General features: G+C 39.1%; 1 protein-coding gene across 1 annotated transcript in view; it reads right to left on the reverse strand.

Annotated features, from left to right (window-relative positions):
- Positions 1-2,634: 2,634 nt before the first annotated feature.
- Positions 2,635-22,596, reverse strand: part of LOC139448158 (uncharacterized) — a 28,003-nt gene continuing 8,041 nt past the window's right edge. Inside the window, exons 2-8 of the mRNA XM_071229677.1 lie at positions 19,813-20,127; positions 18,250-18,370; positions 13,553-13,673; positions 12,945-13,139; positions 11,076-11,221; positions 8,612-8,723; positions 2,635-6,059 (exon numbers count right to left, since the gene is read on the reverse strand). Of these exons, the coding sequence (XP_071085778.1) occupies positions 5,935-6,059; positions 8,612-8,723; positions 11,076-11,221; positions 12,945-13,139; positions 13,553-13,673; positions 18,250-18,370; positions 19,813-20,127 (1,135 nt within the window). The 3' untranslated portion in view covers positions 2,635-5,934. The remainder of the gene's footprint in view (positions 6,060-8,611; positions 8,724-11,075; positions 11,222-12,944; positions 13,140-13,552; positions 13,674-18,249; positions 18,371-19,812; positions 20,128-22,596) is intronic.

Consider the following 22,596-nt stretch of genomic DNA (forward strand, 5'->3'; position numbering starts at 1 on the left):
TATAAAAATACAGTACACTATTGCACCAATTCCAATTCAAGTGATAGAAAGAAACAAGCCTACTTAGTCCTGTATAATTTCTTCATTTTCTATAACTTTAAATTTGACATTTCAGTGGACCAAAAATGGCCTTATTCCTTGTCCCTTTGGGTTGAGTTGGTCTGGCCGAAGAGATAACCGAAATCTGAAGTTCATTACTTAATCCGAACATCAACTTTCTGTGTCGATATTAGAGTAAGGGACATGTAAAGAAATAGTTTCACAAAAGTAATAGCACAGAGTTGTAGCTTATCAATACAGGGACTGGCCGATCTAGGACACACTGCATACCAGTATATCGGTAAATTGAGTTTAGTCTACCATGATACCTATCACAATATCATTTTTCCATGCTCGATATATCGGGTGAGTTCAAATTGGAATTTTTATCATGTGTTTAATGTTATATACTTGCCAAATGGGAGCAAGCATCCTCGTCCACAAGATGGCTGCATATTTATTGACTGAGTAAACATCACGTTGTACCAGCATCTGGTTTTGTTCCATTTATGAACTTCAATTCATACCTCAATGTATCAGATTATTACTGAATTAAAACTTTAGAATTATACAATATATTGTGATACCTATCGCAATACGGCCTTGTGCATTGCAAAATATTGTAATACACTTTAAACCTCAAATACCCATTCCTGACTGACACCATAATGTACCGTATTCAACGTAATAAGCGCCCACTCTAATAAGCGCCCACAACGATATTTGCTAATATATTGGCTTGTGAACAAGCCTAATTAGCACCCCTTCTGATTGATCAATGTTCACAAGACCTATTTATTCATGTATAACACGCACTTGTGTGTAATATGCACCCTTAATTATGGACAATTAAATTCTGGAGAAATATATCTGTCGTATATAAACATTTCAGGCTGTCAGCATAAACCACGAAATATTTCTTTCAACTCTGTTTTTTTTCACCAAAATAATATTCTAATAAGAGCCGCCTATTTCTAATTTTGAGAGCGCTCTGGGCGCTTATTACATTAATTAAGGTAATACACATGACAGTGCTACACTCAGGCCTGTAGCTCACCCGTTTGAAATCAGAAACACTATAACAGTAGTAAAAGCAAATTTTCACGAACGCGCGAACACAACTAAAACATGTATGAAATGACTAGACCACATTAAGTAACTAAAGTAAACTATGGTTATAACGAACTCAAACTAAAACTTTTAGTTCATTATAACCATAGTTTGTTATAAGCATACATACAGCAAATGGACAGGACAAAAAAAGAGTATGTTGTAGCCATCAGTTCGTTATAAGAGTATTCGTAATAAATAGTTTTCTGCACACTGAAATCAACCAAATGCTATGATGAAGTAATGTCAATGTAAGTCAATGTAAGTCAATGTAATGTCAATGTAACGTCAATGTAATGTCAATGTAACGTCAATGTAATGTCTATGTAAGTCAATGTAAATCAATGTAAGTCAACTGACAAAAAAACATTGACATTACATTGACATACATTGATTTACATTGACGTTACATTGACATTACATTGACATAACATTGACATAACATTGCCTTACATTGACATAACATTGCCTTACATTGACATAACATTGCCTTACATTGACATAACATTGCCTTACATTGCCTTACATTGACATTACATTGACATAACATTGTCTTACATTGACATAACATTGACAATACATTGACTTACATTGACAGATGCCAACTTGTGTCATTAATAACGGCTGATGTTATATCATTTGTTCACGTAACATTATTCTTGTTGCTAACATACAAGAAGAGGAAAATATTTAAAATTCCATTTGACCAAGGATAAAATTTGGGAGAATTTGGGATTCAAACCTATAGTCAGGAACTTACAGAGCACCTTAGCCACTGGGCCACCTGTCTTCAACCTTAAACAACACATTGTATACTGCAGGTTAACACTTGATCATGGTTATGTGTCTTACTTACAGTTAGATCATTTTATTGTTTAAAATGCAAATGGGTATTAATGTGTGCCAATCTCATTAAAATCAGATCTAAGTTCTCGCTGCCGCTAAACAAAGATCTGAGGACATCCCATTACGGGTCATGTCAGAACGACCTTTCATCCGACCAATCAAACTGCTGCTTATCAGATCATGAAAGTGACAGTCCTATTGTGTTTTCTAATCATGCAACCTCCAAAATGTTAAAACAGGGTATTCCGAACAACAGTTACTGCCCGTACGATTGATTCCGTCAAAATCATCGTCTATCTCTTGCTTCCCTGGTATAAACATTTGAACGGAGGAGGCGTTGCACAGTACGTGGGAAGCACTACCATACAATCTCAACCATATATTAGACATTCCGGAATGTTCGTTTGTTCAGTTTTCAAAAGTTTAATCGAGAACTGTTTCAACCTATTTTTCAAGCGTAGTCTGAAATGGAAGTCACCAGGTTGAAACGAGTGCTGTAAAGCTCGAGAAAGCTGCTTTGTAATTGGCTGATGTCGACTTCTTGTCAGTCATTTCAGTGGTCGGTCCAAGTTCGCGAAAGGTTGTTCTGTTGGGACCCGAAATGGGATGTCCTCAGATCTTTGTTTAGCGGCAGCGAGAACTTAGATCTGATTTTAATGAGATTAAATGTTGTCAGATATTTTCTTATTTATTTGGCATAAGAAGTATGTCAGTTTTCTCAGTCGGTGTCAAGAGCAGGATGTGGACTTGAGTATTCATTGTCGTCCATGGAGAGGTTGCAGAGGCTGGACACTAGACCATCATTTACAGACTAACATACACGGAATTAGAGAGTATCTGACCTGAGTGATTTCATTTTATATTTGAAGAGTCTTCGTGAGGGTCGTTTAATTCGGAGTTGCTGTAGCAACCACATGGTTGTGATCCTCTTGAACAAATTCATGAACACATAGGTGAACTTCTTGTGAAGTCTCAGTATCCCTGGTCATGTGATTTTCAGGAGATGATGTTAGCAGACAAAGAATGAATTTTGAGAGAATTCAGGAGCATCATCAAGATGCAGAGATAGCCTCAAGGCCAAAATTTAGATAATTGCACAAAACTAAAGTGTTGAGCCCTACAACTAAGTACACATTTTCAGTATATTTTTAACAAAAACTAACAGAGTAATGGTCATAAATATTTTTTTTCAATATGGCTTCCATGTTGGTAATTGAAAATCAGATTCGAACCTTTTATACAAATTCAGGTGTAATCAGTAACCAAAGTTTTAAGATTGATTATCAGGTGAGCTAAAATATCTCAGATGCATTTTGTTACCTTTTGAGTAAGTGTGTACGGTTTTACATTATCAGGTGAGCTAAAATTTCTCAGATGTATTTTGTTACCTTTTGAGTAAGTGTGTATGGTTTTACATTATCAGGTGAGCTAAAATTTCTCAGATGCATTTTGTTACCTTTTGAGTAAGTGTGTACGGTTTTACATTATCAGGTGAGCTAAAAATTTTCAGATGTATTTTGTTACCTTTTGAGTAAGTGTGTATGGTTTTACATTATCAGGTGAGCTAAAATTTCTCAGATGCATTTTGTTACCTTTTGAGTAAGTGTGTACGGTTTTACGCCACTTTTAGCAATATTCCTGCAATATTATGACAGGGGACACCAGAAATTGGCTGTGTGGTGTGGATTGATAAAAAAATACTATTTTTGTTTTGATGATTTTGGTCATTTTTGATCGATTTGCTTAACAGAAAACTTCAAAGTCTACACACAGGTAACTCTATTGATTACAATTCCTATTCAATGGTCACATGGTCACAACAGTAAATTATATCTGCCTCTCAAGGCTTTATAGGGACACTGCTGTGATCTACCAAACTGAATGTCTATGCCAAGAGATCAAATCACAGAGATCTTGGTGTCCCAAGTTGATTATTATATCACAACATATCTATGAACACGTCTACCAACAATAAACAATACATGGCATCAAATGAAATGTGAAAACGATACATTTTTTAAAACTATATACATGGAAAATACGGAAAGGAAATAGTCAAAAAGTATTTAATTGTTTTACACTGACCACACTGAAAGTTACAGCACAATTTTGTTCTTATTTTACTGAATTTAAATGATAAAAGGAAATTATCCCTTACTAAAATGGGTGTGGTTTCAGCACCTGGGATTTTACTGAAATATATAAATTGTTCCAGAAAATATTTGAAAAAGATAATTATGCTTCAGACAGCAGAAAAAAACACCAAAAAAACTTCCTGGCACAAAAAATACATTGTTGCAAGATTATTTTAAAACGAATATAAATATGGTTAGACCCATAGTTTTAATTAAAACAATGTCTGTTTTTTCAGATATAGCTGAAATATATTCAATCTCCTTACTAATTCCCAGGCCGCTCCTGGGCCCCGTTCCACGAAGCGATCTTAGTGCTACGTTGATCTTAACTTAGCACTAAGATCGCTTTGTGGAACGGGTTCCAGAACATCACATGGCTGATGCTGAGGCAGTCATAGGATGCTGAGACTGTGTGGTTACGTGGGTATGACATGGAGGTGGGAGGAGGGATCAGCAGGTGATTAATTTCATCTATGTAAGTACGATTCACATGCCATTTCCAAGAAATATCACTGTAACCTTTTATTCTTCTTTTTCCATGACCTACTGTGAAATGTCACTGTGACCTTTTATCCTCCTGTCACCATGGCCTACTTTCAAATGTCACTGTGACCTTTTATCCTTAATGTCACTGTGACCTTTTATCCTCCTGTCACCATGGCCAATTTTCAAATGTCACTGTGACCTTTTATCCTTAATGTCACTGTGACCTTTTATCCTCCTATCACCATGACCTACTTTCAAATGTCACTGTGACCTTTTATCCTCTTGTCACCATGGCCTACTTTCAAATGTCACTGTGACCTTTTATACTCCTGTCACCATGACCTACTTTCAAATGTCACTGTGACCTTTTATACTCCTGTCACCATGACCTACTTTTAAATGTCACTATGACTTTTTATCCTTTGTACACCGTGGTTTACTTTAAATGTCAATGTGACCTTGTTAGTAGAAAATATGTCATGACTATCTACAACAGCAACAATTATTATAACAGATGGTCAAAATATGAAAAAAAATGTCTAAAATATGTACAACAAATGTAAATTCTGTCTGTGAATACTGCTAATTAACTGACTGTCCACATATTAATCACCCATTGCTAACTTGCCTCATCGTCAGTGTGTAATACATATTACAGTTCCAAGACACTGATGCACAATTGATTAAATTAGCAAAAAAGTTTGTGAACTGTGACCTTGGTGACTTGTCTGTGAATTTGAATGTGAACATGACACAAAGATATGAACTTATATTGTGAATTTAAATATTTCATGCTGCCATTCACTAGTTGAGAATTTCTGTGATATGATTTGACTGATCATTTCATACCAAAAACTAAAATGATAGATGAATAGGACAACATAAAAAATAACATTATACTCCATTTTTATCCATTTGCCAGATTGCCTACACTTTGGTAAATGGACAAGTTCATTTATTATGGGTAAAATAAGTTTTATACCACAACCTGACCATCAGACCAAATCATGTTGTTTTAAAGTGCAAGTACATTGGACTTTAGGCAGATGGGGATGCTGCAGACCCCTTTAGCTGCATTATTTAAAGCCCAGACATTTGGACGTTTCAAATGTGAAACAAAACAAGAAATAACCTCTTCACAAATTAACAATCATCTAGCACATGTATTCTTACATGTGATCACAAAACATACCCTCATTTATCCACATTGTGTGATAATCCAATGATGCAGGGCTGGCTGTGCTCTCAGGCTGTGGAATCAGCCTTACGCATCAGATGCAGGCGAAAGGACAATTTTGCATCTCAAGTTGGTTCTATTTTAGTAAATATGAAAGGTGTAGTTCCGACGAATAACGTCAGTCTCTTGAAACTTTGGAGAAGTTGGAGGATTCTTCAACTGTGTCAGCTCGAGAAGGTCCACCTCATCGTAGCCAAGGAAGTGTCCTGAAATACGTAGATATGCCGGCATTATTAGACTTTCTAACAGAAGTCCTACAGGATTTATACTCAACTGTTCTGACAGGCTCAGTTTGACCGAATTACCCAATCTCATTCAAATCAGATCTAAGTTCTCGCTGCCACTAAACAAAGATCTGAGGACATCCCATTACGGGAACTTTGACCGACCATCGACATCAGCCAATTAGAAAGCAGCTGTCTCAAGCTTTACAACACTTGTTTCAACCTGGCGACTTCCATTTCAGACTACGCTTGAAAAATATGTTGACACAGTTCTCGATTAAAATTTTGAAAACTGAACAAACGAACATTCCGGAATGTCTAATAAATAGTTAAGATTGTATAGAAGTGCTTCCCACGCACTGTGCAACACCTCCACCGTTCAAATGTTTATCCCATGGAAGCAAGAGACAGACGATGATTTTGACGGAATCAGTCGTACGGGCTGTAACTCTCGTTCGGAATACCCGGTTTTAACGTTTCGAGATTGCATGATTAGAAAACACATTCAGACTGTCACTTTCATGATCTGGTAAGTGACGGTTTGATTGGTCGGATGAAAGATCATTCTGATGTGACCTGTAATGGGATGTGATTGTATCTTTGTTTAACGATTGCGAGAACTAAGAACTGATTTTAATGAGATCGGCAAATTACCTTGAATCACACTTACAGTTTTGTGATCTATATGATGTGTTTGACATTAAAAATACGATTGTTATTTTTGGGATAACACTTTTTCATTAAAGTACAGATTCTAGTACCTTTGGGGGTTGAGTCCCATCCGGGATTTGAACCCACACTGCCAGAGTGAGGCACCTAATCGCCAGCACACAAAGTCAGCGATGTAACCCACTCAGCCACCGAGGCTTCCACAAAAAAAAGTCTGACAACTGGTAGTCTAGATCACGTACTTTGTGTACCCGATTAGGTGCCTCAATCTGCCAGTGTGGGTTCAAATCCAGGATGAGACTCAACCCCCAAAAGCACTAGAATCTGTACTTTACGAAGAATGTGTTATCCCAAATATAACATCTGTTACATCTGACAACTTAAATAGTATCCTGTGTTTATAGCTTTCGGCCATGGGAGCCCTGCCAATTTACTCTTGTCAGAGGGGTACACAAAGTACGTGATCTAGACTACCAGTTGTCAGACTTTCATTTTTGTGGTTTTTTGTGTTATCCCAAATTTAACATTTGTAAATTTCAATTTACGCCTGTCCATGCCATAATCTGCCTACATGCTCAGTTTTACACGTCATTTTGGTGTTTGTACCTGTCTGTATCGCCTTTGCTAAAGTGTTTTATATTTTGAACATGGACACAGTGCTGCCATGGTTAAAACTGCCTTAATACAGCATAGGAAAGTTAATTACACCAATCACATACGTAGGTATAGAGTGTGGTCAGCACTTTGTTAGCTGCAGAAAATCTCAATGACTTCGTACATGGCCAGTGTTGAACCGTATACTTCCGCTCTTAGCCGACATGGAGATCTCAATGTTCAACAGGGAGATCGGTCTTTAACATGATCTAAATAGAATGACCTTCCTTGACACTACCGCAATGCAGATATGAGGCCCCATGACAAGCTGATTCTGCCCAGACACCAAGCTCCTCACAGTGACAGCCTGTTCACGGAGCCCTCTATACTATCGCTGCCTGCAATCAAAACTCCCCACTGTCATAGGTGGTGACAACCATGCTTGGAGTTGAACTCCCCACCGAAAGACCGTTATGTTTACAAACAAGTGATGACTGCCATGACGCCGGATACTCTTGCTAACTGAATTATTTTCTTTGTTTGTCAGTTTGAATTTCTATTTCATTTCAACTATCAGGTAATTGGTATAGTAAGAATTTAAGGGGGAATTTGGGTGATTTTACGTTCGTCTGCAAATTAGAACCAATCTGATCAAACAAGTTAAATTCATTTAGAAATATGGTCAGTCGTAAACCTTTTCAAAAATAAGTGTATTGGCATTCCCAAAGACAAACAAACGTATAAACATTACTAAATTTGGGGTTAGAGGGCAAATTTCAAGATTTTTGTAAGGGCCGCACCCACACTGGTGGCAGCGATGTTACTGAGAGTGTAACGAAGGTGTCACGCACTGGGAAGGAGCTTGCCGAGACACCTGCAAGGGGAGACAAGCATGAGGTACAGGCAATCTATTCTGCCCAGAAAACTGTAAGGGCTGAAAAGACCTATTATTCACTTCAATTTTGAAGGTGGCCCAGTCGTCTAAGGCGCCGCGATTCGCTGTGCAGAGTTGCGTCCCTGGGCACGCCAGAAACCTATGATTGTGGGTTCGAATCCCGGTTCGCCCCAATTATGTTTCTAGGTTTGTCAGCACCATATCCGTGCTCGTGGGCTTCACCAAAGTCGTAAACGTCTGAGACCGGCATCACTTCGGGTTTTCCTCTCACATTAAGCTGACACGCCGTGATATAACTGGAATACCCAACGTTAAACCCAACTCACTCACTCACTCACTGAATTTTGATGACTGGAACCATCATTAGAGCGCTCACCTTCATAGGCAACAGATTCCAGGTAGAAGTCTTGGCTACCGTTCTCCGTCATGAGAAACAAACACGGACTGTTCGCAGCCTTCACTTGGAGGTGGTTGTCATCAATATCAATCTGAAACATCAACACAGCTTTCTTCTTAAGGAAGAGAATTTGTGGATGAGTGGATAAACTTCTCCTTCATCAGATGAAACATGATCAAAATAACTTTCTCGTCGAAATACAATAAAATTGTAAAAACCCGTTCTTGTCAAAGGGGTCGTTTGCCAATCAAGAGAAGTATCAAAACATGGTAGCAACAAGGTTCCATAACTCACTTGTATCTTGTACCATTTATTATCCAAAACTGGCTCCCACAAGAGGTATCCTTGCATGAGAAATAGAGGTTATCACGCGAGTGTGTTTGGGGATGGTAACTATCTTGCATTAGGAATAAACTTTGTATTTAACGAGCCTTGGCGAGCTAAAAACATGGTATTTATTCCTAATACAGGATATTTACCATCCCTTAACACACAAGCGTGATAACCTCTTTATCATATAATGTCATTCTTTAATTCTGTGCTTCAAAATCGCTTTCCCTCTGTCACTAACGTTACCAAAACATTGCGAGTTTTCCTGGAATGTGCGCATTAATATTTATTATGTCACAGGGTAAGTGATGTGTCAGTCGGACAGTGACAGTAGCCATTTAGTTCCAACTGAAATCTGTTTCTTATACTGTGGCGAAGCAACATATACGCAAAATAACGTTTGTTTTTAATTGCCTTTCGCGGCAATCCATCGTTCTGTCCGCTAGAGTAGCTGCCCTTTGTCAAAGGGAAGCTACCCTAACCCTAGTCTATGAGACGTCACGGCCACGGTCAGACATGCAGTCGGTCTGTCCTGTCATAACGTTAAGAAGTGTAGTCAGATGTACACACGGCGACAAAACGAAACAAGGTAACAATTCAAACATATTTCGGCCAAATCCAACTGTTTTAATTTGTGGAGAAGGTTTCAAGCCGCAGAGGTCTACAAGCACAGATACGGCTCCTGATCCCGCTTGGCTAGGCCTCGTTCCCTCGCAAAATTGTTTCAAAATTTATATCTCCAAAGTTGCCAAAACTTATAAAATGCCTTAGCTACGTCACAGTTAGACACTGATTTTCAGTATATTAGACTGTTCTTTTGATAATGAAAGCAATTATCACTGTAGTTTATCCAGATTCCCGATGGTTAATTCTGACTCGATCGCCGAATGACAAGGGCGACGCCATGTTTGTTTATAAACGTTGAAAGTAGTCCCTACATGACCTTTGAAATTTGCATCTCTATCCGCATATGACCCCAATAGATATCGTTTTTATCCGTTGGCTTTATCCTGCCGAGAAACCTACCCATTATATGATAACAAGTGAAATTGCATCACAATGCTTTGCAGACCATTGTGTCGTCATTGTTACCATGACATTAGAATCAAATGACATCACTAATGGCTCTGCTACTGAAGCTGTTAGCAGTACTTTTAACACTTAAGACACTACTAATTACTGTCTACAAACTGAAAAAGTTGGAAGAATGATGTTGGATGATAAAGAAAACAAAAACTGATATATAATGGCCCGTCCCCAAGCAATATGAGGGCATTATCAAGTTCCAGCGTCCCGCTCATTTCTGATCACATACAGTTTAATGATAATTCTATCCATTTTAGCTATAATATGCAATATACCAGTGCACATACAATATTAATTAACTCAGTTTTTTTCTAACCCTATCAGTAATAAATAGAGAATCTCACGCGAGTGTCTTTTGATATTCAAATATATCAACACAAGTTTGCTTGCCTGAGGCTTGCCTCAGTTTTTCCACTTTTATCAATGAGCTTCAGTAGCAGAACCATTAGTGATGTCATTTGATTGTGACGGCATGGCAACCAATGGTCTGCGAAGCATTGTGATGCAATTTCATTTCAGCGATATCTACAATGTAGCTATCTCCTGATATCTCCTGTGGGATCCAGTTTTGGATGATAAAAGAGGGTCCAGCCAAGGCAACATTTTCCCCCCTATGAATTTCAGAAACACTGTCCATAAGGCCTTGCAAATTTGATGCTCAGTTCTTCACGATCCTGGAGGGGAGTAGAAGGAGCGAGCAAGCAAAAATTCTTTCTGAAATGTTTCAGTTGCCTAAAATAAGAGCTATTATGAGGAGTGAGTGACCCACAGTGGTACTGTCAAGCAAGCGTTGGCAACCATGGTATTGATTGTAGACCTTCATCACAGATACTACATTTCTTGTAGTCGTTTGATGGGCATTTTCAAAAGTTGACGGATGATTAAGTAGGCTAGTTTTGCTTGACAACGGTGTGAGGATCTGTATGGAAATGTTGCTATTATAGTACAATAAAGAAGTTGTTATAAAAAAATGTGTCTCCTTTGTCTGCAGTAGAGAAAGTCACACATGGGTAATGAGTATATCTACCTCCAGTAGTGTGAGTCTCTTTGAGGTCTTCTGGCACATCAGGAACTTATTGTTTAGGCAGCTTTGAAATGCCACCATACGTTCCATACGTCCAGGATCTGCATCTTCCCTGTCCTGAACAACGTAGCTGTGCATCCGGAAACAGTCTGAAAATAACAATGTAAAATTAGATGACACGGATATAAATTGAGATAAATGTAAACCAAGGTTACACATGTGTGATTGTCAACCAAGGTTATACACGTTTGGATGTCAACCAAGGTTACACACATGTAAGTGTAAACCAAGATTACACATGTGTGGATGACAACCAAGGTTACACACATGTAAATGTAAACCAAGGTTACACACGTGTGAATGTAAACCAAGATTACACAGGTGTGAATGTAAACCAAGATAACACAGGTGTGAATGTAAACCAAGATTACACAGGTGTGAATGTAAACCAATGTTACACACGTGTGAATGTAAACCAAGGTTACACACGTGTAAATGTAAACCAAGGTTACACACGTGTGAATGTAAACCAAGATTACACAGGTGTGAATGTAAACCAAGATTACACAGGTGTGAATGTAAACCAAGATTACACACGTGTGAATGTAAACCAAGATTACACACGTGTGAATGTAAACCAAGATAACACAGGTGTGAATGTAAACCAAGATTACACACGTGTGAATGTAAACCAATGTTACACACGTGTGAATGTAAACCAAGGTTACACACGTGTAAATGTAAACCAAGGTTACACACGTGTGAATGTAAACCAAGATTACACAGGTGTGAATGTAAACCAAGATTACACAGGTGTGAATGTAAACCAAGATTACACACGTGTGAATGTAAACCAAGCTTACACACGTGTGAATGTAAACCAAGGTTACACACGTGTGAATGTAAACCAAAATTACACACGTGTGAATGTAAACCAAGATTACACAGGTGTGAATGTAAACCAAGATTACACAGGTGTGAATGTAAACCAAAATTACACAGGTGTGAATGTAAACCAAGATTACACGCGTGTGAATGTAAACCAATGTTACACACGTGTGAATGTAAACCAAGTTTACACACGTGTAAATGTAAACCAATGTTACACACGTGTGAATGTAAACCAATGTTACACACGTGTGAATGTAAACCAAGGTTACACACGTGTAAATGTAAACCAAGGTTACACACGTGTGAATGTAAACCAAGATTACACAGGTGTGAATGTAAACCAAGATTACACAGCTGTGAATGTAAACCAAGGTTACACACGTGTGAATGTAAACCAAGATTACACAGGTGTGAATGTAAACCAAAATTACACAGGTGTGAATGTAAACCAAGATTACACAGGTGTGAATGTAAACCAAGCTTACACACGTGTGAATGTAAACCAAGGTTACACACGTGTGAATGTAAACCAAAATTACACACGTGTGAATGTAAACCAAAATTACACACGTGTGAATGTAAACCAAGATTACACAGGTGTGAATGTAAACCAAGATTACACAGGTGTGAATGTAAACCAAAATTACACAGGTGTGAATGTAAACCAAGCTTACACACGTGTAAATGTAAACCAAGGTTACACACGTGTCACTGTAAATCACTTTACAAACACGTGTAAATGTAAACCACGTGTAAATGTGTTGCCTTAAAAACAATCACCAGAAACCTATTGGTGACTGCTAACACAGAGCTTTCCCCCGATGGATGTTTGATGATATATCATCAAAATTGGATTTAATCAAAAATGCCTGTAACTGAAAAGGACAAAGTGCCTATGCCCTGTATCACAGAGGATGAGTCAAACCAAGATTAGGCTATGCCAGTGTTTACTGTGGCTTCCTGCCTGCCTGCCATACTTACAAGATTTCGGGTCTGAAGTTCTTCGCTCCATGACAACTTCATCTTGTGTGGCACAGAGATAGTGTTGGCTCATTGCACCATGACCAATTTTCACTTTCGTTGACCCAGAAAATGACACAACATTCAGCGAGCTTTTATACGAAATATTCTGGACAACTTTAATCACGACTCCTTTGATGTCAGAGGCCACATTTCCTGGAATGAAAAGCACTCATGTGAGAGATTAACTATTGTTATATGAAAGAATCAGGTGATCCTTAACTTCTTTTGAGTAGTATGTAAGTCTGCATTTGCACAATAAATTCTTTTTAAAAAAATACGTCACTCAATGACAATTCACTATGTAAAAACCAAAAATCAATTTTTCTTGTACTGTTGTTAAAGAAAATACTTCCAGGTCAATTCATTTTTCCAAATGCATATTAGACATAATAAATATTCTACCTTAATTCAATTTAAAATCAAACTTCAAAGAGATTATAAAACAAGCAGATCTTAAAGTTTAATAATCTTCATTTTCATTGATAAGGTTTAGATAAGCTAAAAATGGTCGAAAGTGAAAAAGAGAGTTGAAATGAAGGACTTCTTCAATAATGTGGAGCTGGTACCTATAGAAATACCCTTGCCATCAGAGTCAAGGTCGCTGATATTGAAGGTTATCTCGATGAAAAGGTCTTCTGTTCGTTCAATGTGATCTTCTTCAAACGCCTTCTTCTCACGGAAAAATGTCTACAATGATAAAAGTAAAATGGTATGTTTCAAAACTGTATCAAAAAGCCAGTATTCTTCTTGACATACATCTGTAGTTGCACATGAGTGAGTGAGTGAATGTTTCAGTGAGTGAGTGAGTGAGTGTGAGTGTATGAGTGCTTTAGTGAGTGAGTGAGCGAGTGAGTGAGTGCGAGTGTATGAGTGTTTTAGTGAGTGAGTGAGTGAGAGTGTGAGTTAGGGTGTGAGTTAGTGTATGAGTGCTCTAGTGAGTGAGTGAGTGAGTGAGTGAGTGAGTTAGAGTGAGTGTTTTAGTAAGTGCTTTAGTGAGTGAGTGAGTGAGTGAGTGAGTGAGGGTGTGAGGGTGTGAGTTAGAGTGTGAGCGCTGGAGTGTGTAAGTGAATGAGTGAGTGAGTTAGGGTGTGGGTTAGAGTATGAGTGTTTTAGTGAGTGAGTGAGTGAGTGAGTGAATGAGTGAGTGAGTGAGTGAGTGAGTGAGTGAGTGAGTGAGTGAGTGAGTGAGTGAGTGAGTGAGTGAGGGTGTGAGTTAGAGTATGAGTGAGTGAGTGAGTGAGGGTGCGAGTTAGAGTATGAGTGAGTGAGTGAGTGAGTTAGGGTGCGAGTTAGAGTATGAGTGAGTGAGTGAGTTAGGGTGAGAGTTAGAGTATGAGTGAGTGAGTGAGTTAGGGTGAGAGTTAGAGTATGAGTGAGTGAGTTAGGGTGCGAGTTAGAGTATGAGTGAGTGAGTGAGTGAGGGTGCGAGTTAGAGTATGAGTGAGTGAGTGAGTGAGTTAGGGTGCGAGTTAGAGTGTTAGTGCTTGAGTGAGTGAGTGCTTGAAGAAGTGCTTGAGTGAGTGAGTGAGTGAGTGAGTGAGGGTGTGAGTTAGAGTATGAGTGAAAGAGTGAGTGAGTGAGGGTGTGAGTTAGAGTATGAGTGAGTGAGTGAGTGAGTTAGGGTGTGAGTTAGAGTATGAGTGAGTGAGTGAGTTAGGGTGAGAGTTAGAGTATGAGTGAGTGAGTGAGTTAGGGTGAGAGTTAGAGTATGAGTGAGTGAGTTAGGGTGCGAGTTAGAGTGTGAGTGCTGGAGTGAGTTAGGGTGTGAGTTAGAGTATGAGTGAGTGAGTGAGGGTGTGAGTTAGGGTGCGAGTTAGAGTATGAGTGAGTGAGTGAGTGAGTGAGTGAGGGTGTGAGTTAGAGTATGAGTGAGTGAGTGAGTTAGGGTGCGAGTTAGAGTGTTAGTGCTGGAGTGAGTGAGAGCTTGAAGAAGTGCTTGAGTGAGTGAGTGAGTGAGTGAGGGTGTGAGTTAGAGTATGACTGAGTGAGTGAGTGAGTTAGGGTGCGAGTTAGAGTATGAGTGAGTGAGTGAGTTAGGGTGAGAGTTAGAGTATGAGTGAGTGAGTGAGTTAGGGTGTGAGTTAGAGTATGAGTGAGTGAGTGAGGGTGTGAGTTAGGGTGCGAGTTAGAGTATGAGTGAGTGAGTGAGTTAGGTTGCGAGTTAGTGTGTGAGTGCTGGAGTGAGTTAGGGTGTGAGTTAGGGTGAGAGAGTGTGAGTGCTGGAGTGAGTGAGTGCTTGAAGCGAAACAAGCAAGAGTTTGTGATCAGTGAAACATGTCATGTCAACAAGACACGTCTACATAGTCTTGTCTGAAAGCTCACCAAATCCAGAATTTCAAGCTCTGGTAAATACAGATTAGGGATGCAAGGTTACTGCCCTCCAACCAACATGCTATTTTTTTTAACATATTTAAAAAAAGTTCAAAACATGAAAACTGCAATATTTTCTCAGAAAATCCAATTATGAAAATTAAACTTTGCACTGCACCTCTCCTATCGGTACGGAAACTGTTGAATAGAATCCATGAAGTAGTTATAGGTCACACAAATGTTTCAGTAAAAAAGGTTTGAGGAAACAAATAAAAAACAGCTGTATTTTTTCAGAAAATCCAAATATCGAAATGAAACTTCGTACTGCACCTGTCCTATATCTATAAAAAGTGTTCACAAAGAATTATTTAGTTTTCAAGTTAAAGGTCACAGAAAAAATATGTCCTCGGAAGAACGGACGGACGGTACATATATTTATTACCAACGTGGTGAAGATACAGGTGGTAAGATACTAAATCCGTACGTCACACGTGTGTCGTACAAGGTTGACCTTGTTTCATTCGTTTTGATTGGATAACCGTGACCTCTGTCCCACCGGGACTACTTTTTTCATTCATAAATAATCGCGAGACGTCATTCATTTTGCGATTACAAGGCAGAACTGAAGAAATTCATGAGAACGAGAGATATTTACAAACACTTTATTAAACCAAACAAGATAGTCACACGCATCAAATTCGGTTTGCATTCAATATAAGTTATGCATAGAGCTCCTACAGACGTATAATCGAGCTAGATCTATAAATCGATTTACAATGTACGACTGCCGATCGAGCGCGTCCCTTGAGCGTGACGCACCCGACCATTTTCGCAACTTTCAATTTGATTTAACGTAAAAGGATAAGCGTGGTGAAATGAAGTCTGTTTAAACTATCTGGACAGATATCTAGACTTACTTGGGATGATCCGGTTGTGCCTTCGGTGTCCCCTTTGAAGCGTATTTTGTGGGGCTGTTTCGGTAGGTGTTGTTCATGAATGAACGAACACGACAGCACGACCAGATCACTTAAAGTTCACAGTTCTGATAAAAATCATTCGAAAACTCCGTGGAAGTGTGCCTGACTTCTGATTTTGTGGCCCCAAACATCCCAAATGTGAACAGTAACATTCCCTATCTCTAGCGTAACACGCTGTGAGTGGATCGCGGTTGTCTTTTCTTATTCCGGTGGCGACCTTGCCCTTCGAAGCTGTCACTACCATGCAAGCAGACTGGAGTTTGTTGATTTTCACGTCTTCACTAAAGGGTGGTACAGTTAACATGAATGTCTTTGGCGAACAGTCTGATTTCCCTCTTCCAAAATGGTACGAACATGATATAAATTCAGCTGATCGATCAAGGAAACCGAACCATTTTGATTGCACAGACAGGACCCCGGCAGTGTGACCGACTGTTGGTCCGATATTCAAAGCGCGGCGCTAATGTGACATTTCAAATTTTCTTATCGGTGTCCTGCGTACTTACAACATGGCGCTTGAATTACCATAAGTTGAAGACTTTCTTCCAAAAGGATCTTGAGCGTCGGTGCTGGTTTGTTTGCAAACAGAACAGCAGGCGCATGTTGTTAATGCGTATGCATAAACATGTCAACAATGCCCATATTTGGTCATATATCAATATTCATGCGCAACCAGATTTTGCAACCGGTTTCAGTTTGGTCTGTCAACGAACAAAAGTTGTTATGTATTTACACTTAAATATATATTTAACGTGGGTAATAAATAAAATACCACACTCATTCTCGTTGGATACCATTTTTACGAAACTCGTGAACTTTCTATGGTATCTGACCTCGCTTTCGCTCGGTCAGATACCATAGAAATACCACTCGTTTCGTAAAAATGGTATCTAACGAGAATGAGTGTAGTATTCTCTATTTACCGTACGTCAAATTGCATGGAAACTTCTTAACAACAAAAGGGGCGGTCGGGTAGCCTAGTGGTTAAAGCGTTTGCTCGTCATGCCGAAGACCCGGGTTCGATTCCCGACATGGGTACAATGTGTGAAGCCCATTTCTGGTGTCCCCCGCCGTGATATTGCTGGAATATTGCTAAAAGCGGCGTAAAACCATACTCACTCACTCACTTAACAACAAATATTTCAGAGTAGGTTCAAAAGGAAAATCTGCTGTAGACACGTGTCTGCAGCGGCTATTTTTAGTAGTGAACTTGAAACGCTAATTACAACATATTTTGCGATAATTTATTTCAGCAAGTGTATCATCATGTATCGATACTTAAGAAAATGTGTTGTTTATTGTATTGTCATTTGAAAACTCACGATGCACCATTGCACTGATGTATTGTTTCACCCTAGAACTGTACTCCTAACAACTAACCCGAGTAACACGACCCGTTGTGTTACAATACACATCTCCCCGAGGCAAGAGGGTTAACTGGTTTTAAAAGTCCAGTTTCCACCCTTGCCGAACTAGGCTGGAATTACTGGGCTCGATCGTAGCGCCACCAGTGGCTATTACCAGTTATGTCCCTTCTAAGCCTCTCCTATGGACCAATCAGATTCCACCTCTCGTATCACTTGCGTTTGCTTCACACAAAATGGTGGCGCCCAGTCAGGACGATCTGATCGATAAACAATATCTATATTGTGATAAAACGGGTCTTACATCGCGAAATGCATCAAATCACGTGAGCACCTTGATTAAAAACATGACAATATTTGCAAAATATCTGCTGACAACGTGTTGGCTGTGCACGTGCTTCGCAAATTCTGCAATCGATTGAAATCCGCACGACAGTTTACGAACCGGATTTCAATTTTGGTGCGTGATTTTGATTGGACTATGCATAGACTCATCAGTCCAGCCAAAATGTAACTCAATAATTCAAGCCTAGTTCTGCAAGGGTGGAAACTGGACTTTTATGGTCAGTTAACTCTCTTGCCTCCGGAAGATGAACAATACGCTGCACTTACAAATGTGATGTCATTCTGCAGGTGGCGTATGGTCTCTAACACTTCCTGGTGGCTCCACCCCGTCATGTTCATGCGGTTGATATACTGGAGCTCATCCCCGTCGTGCACTTTATCCCAATCTCTGCAAGTCCAATTCAGTTGAAATGATAATTTTACCTCGTACCCCTTTGTCATTTGAAATTTGAACTTGTCCTACTGCAGAGTCACATAAACTGATATATATATTACCCACATTTGAGAGGGACTTACATTCGTATATTTGCCAAATTTGAAAGGGTTATATACTCACATACCACTATTGATAGGGGTATATGTTCTCATACCACTCAACTTTTGATAGGGATATAGGTTTACATACCACTCATCTTTTAATAGGGAAATACTCACATACCACTCAACTTTGGATAGGGATGTAATCACATACCACTCAACTTTTGATAGGTATATGCTTACATACAACTTTTGATAGGGGTATATGCTCTCATACTACTCAGCTTTTGATAGGGGTATATGCTCACATATCACCCAACTTTTGAGAGGGATATATACTCACATACCACTCAACTTTTGATAGGGGTATATGCTTACATACAACTTTTGATAGGGATATATGCTCTCATACTACTCAGCTTTTGATAGGGGTATATGCTCACATACCACCCAACTTTTGAGAGGGATATATACTCACATACCACTCAACTTTGGATAGGGGTATATGCTTACATACAACTTTTGATAGGGATATATGCTCTCATACTACTCAGCTTTTGATAGGGGTATATGCTCACATACCACTCAACTTTTGAGAGGGATATATACTCACATACCACTCAAGTTTTGATAGGGGTATATGCTCACACACAACTTTGTTGTCATCTAATGTGTTATCTTCTGAGGCTGCCTCGGCGTCGTAAGCCACTCCATACTCAGAGCATGGAAGGCTTATGGCCCCCAAAGAACATTACGCTATTTCGGCACCGTCCGGTCAGCACGACCAGGACCAGCTTCTCTAGGGATCGTCCGGGTCATCGGACCCCAGGACCGGCATATCCCTCACACAGCTACACAGTCCGAGTCCCTAAGACCCCAGGACATTCAGTCATCTTACCCGGGTCACCACGACCCCAGGGCGTCAACCCGGGTCACCTCGACCCCAGGGCGTCAACCCGGGTCACCACGACCCCAGGGCGTCAACCCGGGTCACCACGACCCCAGGGCGTCAACCCGGGTCACCACGACCCCAGGGCGTCAACCCGGGTCACCTCGACCCCAGGGCGTCAACTCGGGTCACCTCGACCCATGATACATGAAATTTAAGCATGGAACAAATACATGCAAATTCTGCCCGAGTTCCCCTCAAAAAGTGATTTTCTGCAAGATAGGTACGTTTCTGCACTGAGTGGGCATTTCTGCAAAATATTCCGCGCGCATGGAATTGCAGAAAACAGCAGGAACTGATTGAAATTTCAGCTCATTCAAAGAACACAATACGCATTGAAAAGGGATAGGGTGCCTTATATTTTCCCCTATTTTCCTAACATTATAAATATTAAATCAGTTTACCCAATTTTGGACCATTGGTCTCCATCCTCTTTGTGCAACTGATGAAGAAAATGACCACCATTCTTTGACCGCGTTGACAGTGACGCCCCAAACACCCCACACTTCTGTCGAGGGCTGTCAACTGTCTCCGGGCCATCCGTCTCGTCCAGGAGTTTAAATAAGATGGGTGACCTTTCCGACTCACTTTCACCCACAGAACCATATCCGGAGCTGTCCACCGATGATCCGGTGTGGAATGACCTGCTATCCATTGATCCGTTGATGGATTCGTTACCTGATGGAGGGTCAACTGACGACCCTTCATCCACTGAAAGTCTGAAAGCAGGACATGGGATACTTGGTTACAATGTAATAACATGGGATACATGGTTACAGTGTTATAGCATGGGACAGTACTGGTTACAATGTTATAACATGGGATACATGGTTACAGTGTTATAGCATGAGACAGTACAGGTTACAATGTTATAACATGATACATGGTTACAGTGTTATAGCATGGGACAGTACTGGTTACAATGTTATAACATGGGATACATGGTTACAGTGTTATAGCATGAGACAGTACAGGTTACAATGTTATAACATGATACATGGTTACAGTGTTACAACAGGAGATAGTACTGGTTACAATGTTATAACATGATACATGTTACAGTGTTATAGCATTAGACAGTACTGGTTATAATGTTATAACATAATACATGGTTACAGTGTTACAACAGGAGATAGTACTGGTTACAATGTTATAACATGATACATGGTTACAGTGTTATAGCATGGGACAGTACTGGTTACAATGTTATAACATAATACATGGTTACAGTGTTATAGCATGAGACAGTACTGGTTACAATGTTATAACATGATACATGGTTACAGTGTTATAGCATGGGACAGTACTGGTTACAATGTTATAACATGGGATACATGGTTACAGTGTTATAGCATGAGATAGTACTGGTTACAATGTTATAACATAATACATGGTTACAGTGTTACAACAGGAGATAGTACTGGTTACAATGTTATAAAATGATACATGGTTACAGTGTTATAGCATGGGACAGTACTGGTTACAATGTTATAACATGATACATGGTTACAGTGTTATAGCATGAGACAGTACTGGTTACAATGTTATAACATAATACATGGTTACAGTGTTACAACAGGAGATAGTACTGGTTACAATGTTATAACATGATACATGGTTACAGTGTTATAGCATGAGACAGTACTGGTTACAATGTTATAACATGATACATGGTTACAGTGTTATAGCATGAGACAGTACTGGTTACAATGTTATAACATAATACATGGTTACAGTGTTATAGCATGAGACAGTACTGGTTACAATGTTATAACATGATACATGGTTACAGTGTTATAGCATGAGACAGTACTGGTTACAATGTTATAACATGATACATGGTTACAGTGTTATAGCATGGGACAGTACTGGTTACAATGTTATAACATGGGATACATGGTTACAGTGTTATAGCATGGGACAGTACTGGTTACAATGTTATAACATAATACATGGTTACAGTGTTATAGCATGGGACAGTACTGGTTACAATGTTATAACATGATACATGGTTACAGTGTTATAGCATGAGACAGTACTGGTTACAATGTTATAACATGGGATACATGGTTACAGTGTTATAGCATGAGACAGTACAGGTTACAATGTTATAACATGGGATACATGGTTACAGTGTTACAAAAGGAGATAGTACCGGTTACAATGTTATAACATGATACATGTTACAGTGTTATAGCATTAGACAGTACTGGTTATAATGTTATAACATGATACATGGTTACAGTGTTACAACATGATATAGTACTGGTTACATTGTCATAACCTGAGATACATGGTTAAAGTGTTATAACATGAGATAGTACTGCTTACAATTATTATTGGTTACAATGTTATAACATGATACATGGTTACAGTGTTATGGCATGGGACAGTACTGGTTACAATGTTATAACATGGGATACATGGTTACAGTGTTTCAACAAGAGATAGTACTGGTTACATTGTCATAACCTGAGATACATGGTTAAAGTGTTATAACATGAGATAGTACTGCTTACAATTATTATTGGTTACAATGTTATAACATAAAATGGTACTGGTTAGTATGTTTTAACATGAGATAGTACTGGTTACAATGTTATAACATGAGCTACATGGTTACAGTGATATAACATGAGATAGTACTGCCCAGCTAACACACGACGTTGTCACAATGTTGTTGAAAGGTTGTGGATTGGTAACGTCGTGATATAAAGTTGTCACAACGTTATTTTAACGTCGACCTGCAACGTTATTTCATAACGTTATAACAACGTTGAACATCCACGTTGTGAAAACGTTGTGCATTGGACATCACACAACGTTTTGTAACTACGTTTCTGAAACGTCGGTGAAACGTTATTGAGTTTGCTTCTCGGTAGTCATAAAGGAATAGAACTGCTTTATCAAAATCAACATGAATTTGTCAGAATACCAAGGTAGTAATGCATTACCTTTCTATATATTCGGCATTTGAATTTTCATCTCTTAATACTAAAATTTCCAGAACGTAATTGCATATCTATGACAACGTTATTCCACAACGTTACAACAACGTTGCAAATTAAAGTTGTGATAACGTTGTGCTTTGGACATTACAACACTTTTTGTAAATGATGTTTAGGAAACCACTTGTAGATCTACCATCTCTTAGTGTTATTTTTTCAAACATATATATCTATTAACGA

The sequence above is a fragment of the Haliotis cracherodii genome, unplaced genomic scaffold (genome assembly GCF_022045235.1).
Source record: "Haliotis cracherodii isolate W230 unplaced genomic scaffold, xgHalCrac1.p SCAF_7, whole genome shotgun sequence".
NCBI lineage: Eukaryota > Metazoa > Mollusca > Gastropoda > Lepetellida > Haliotidae > Haliotis > Haliotis cracherodii.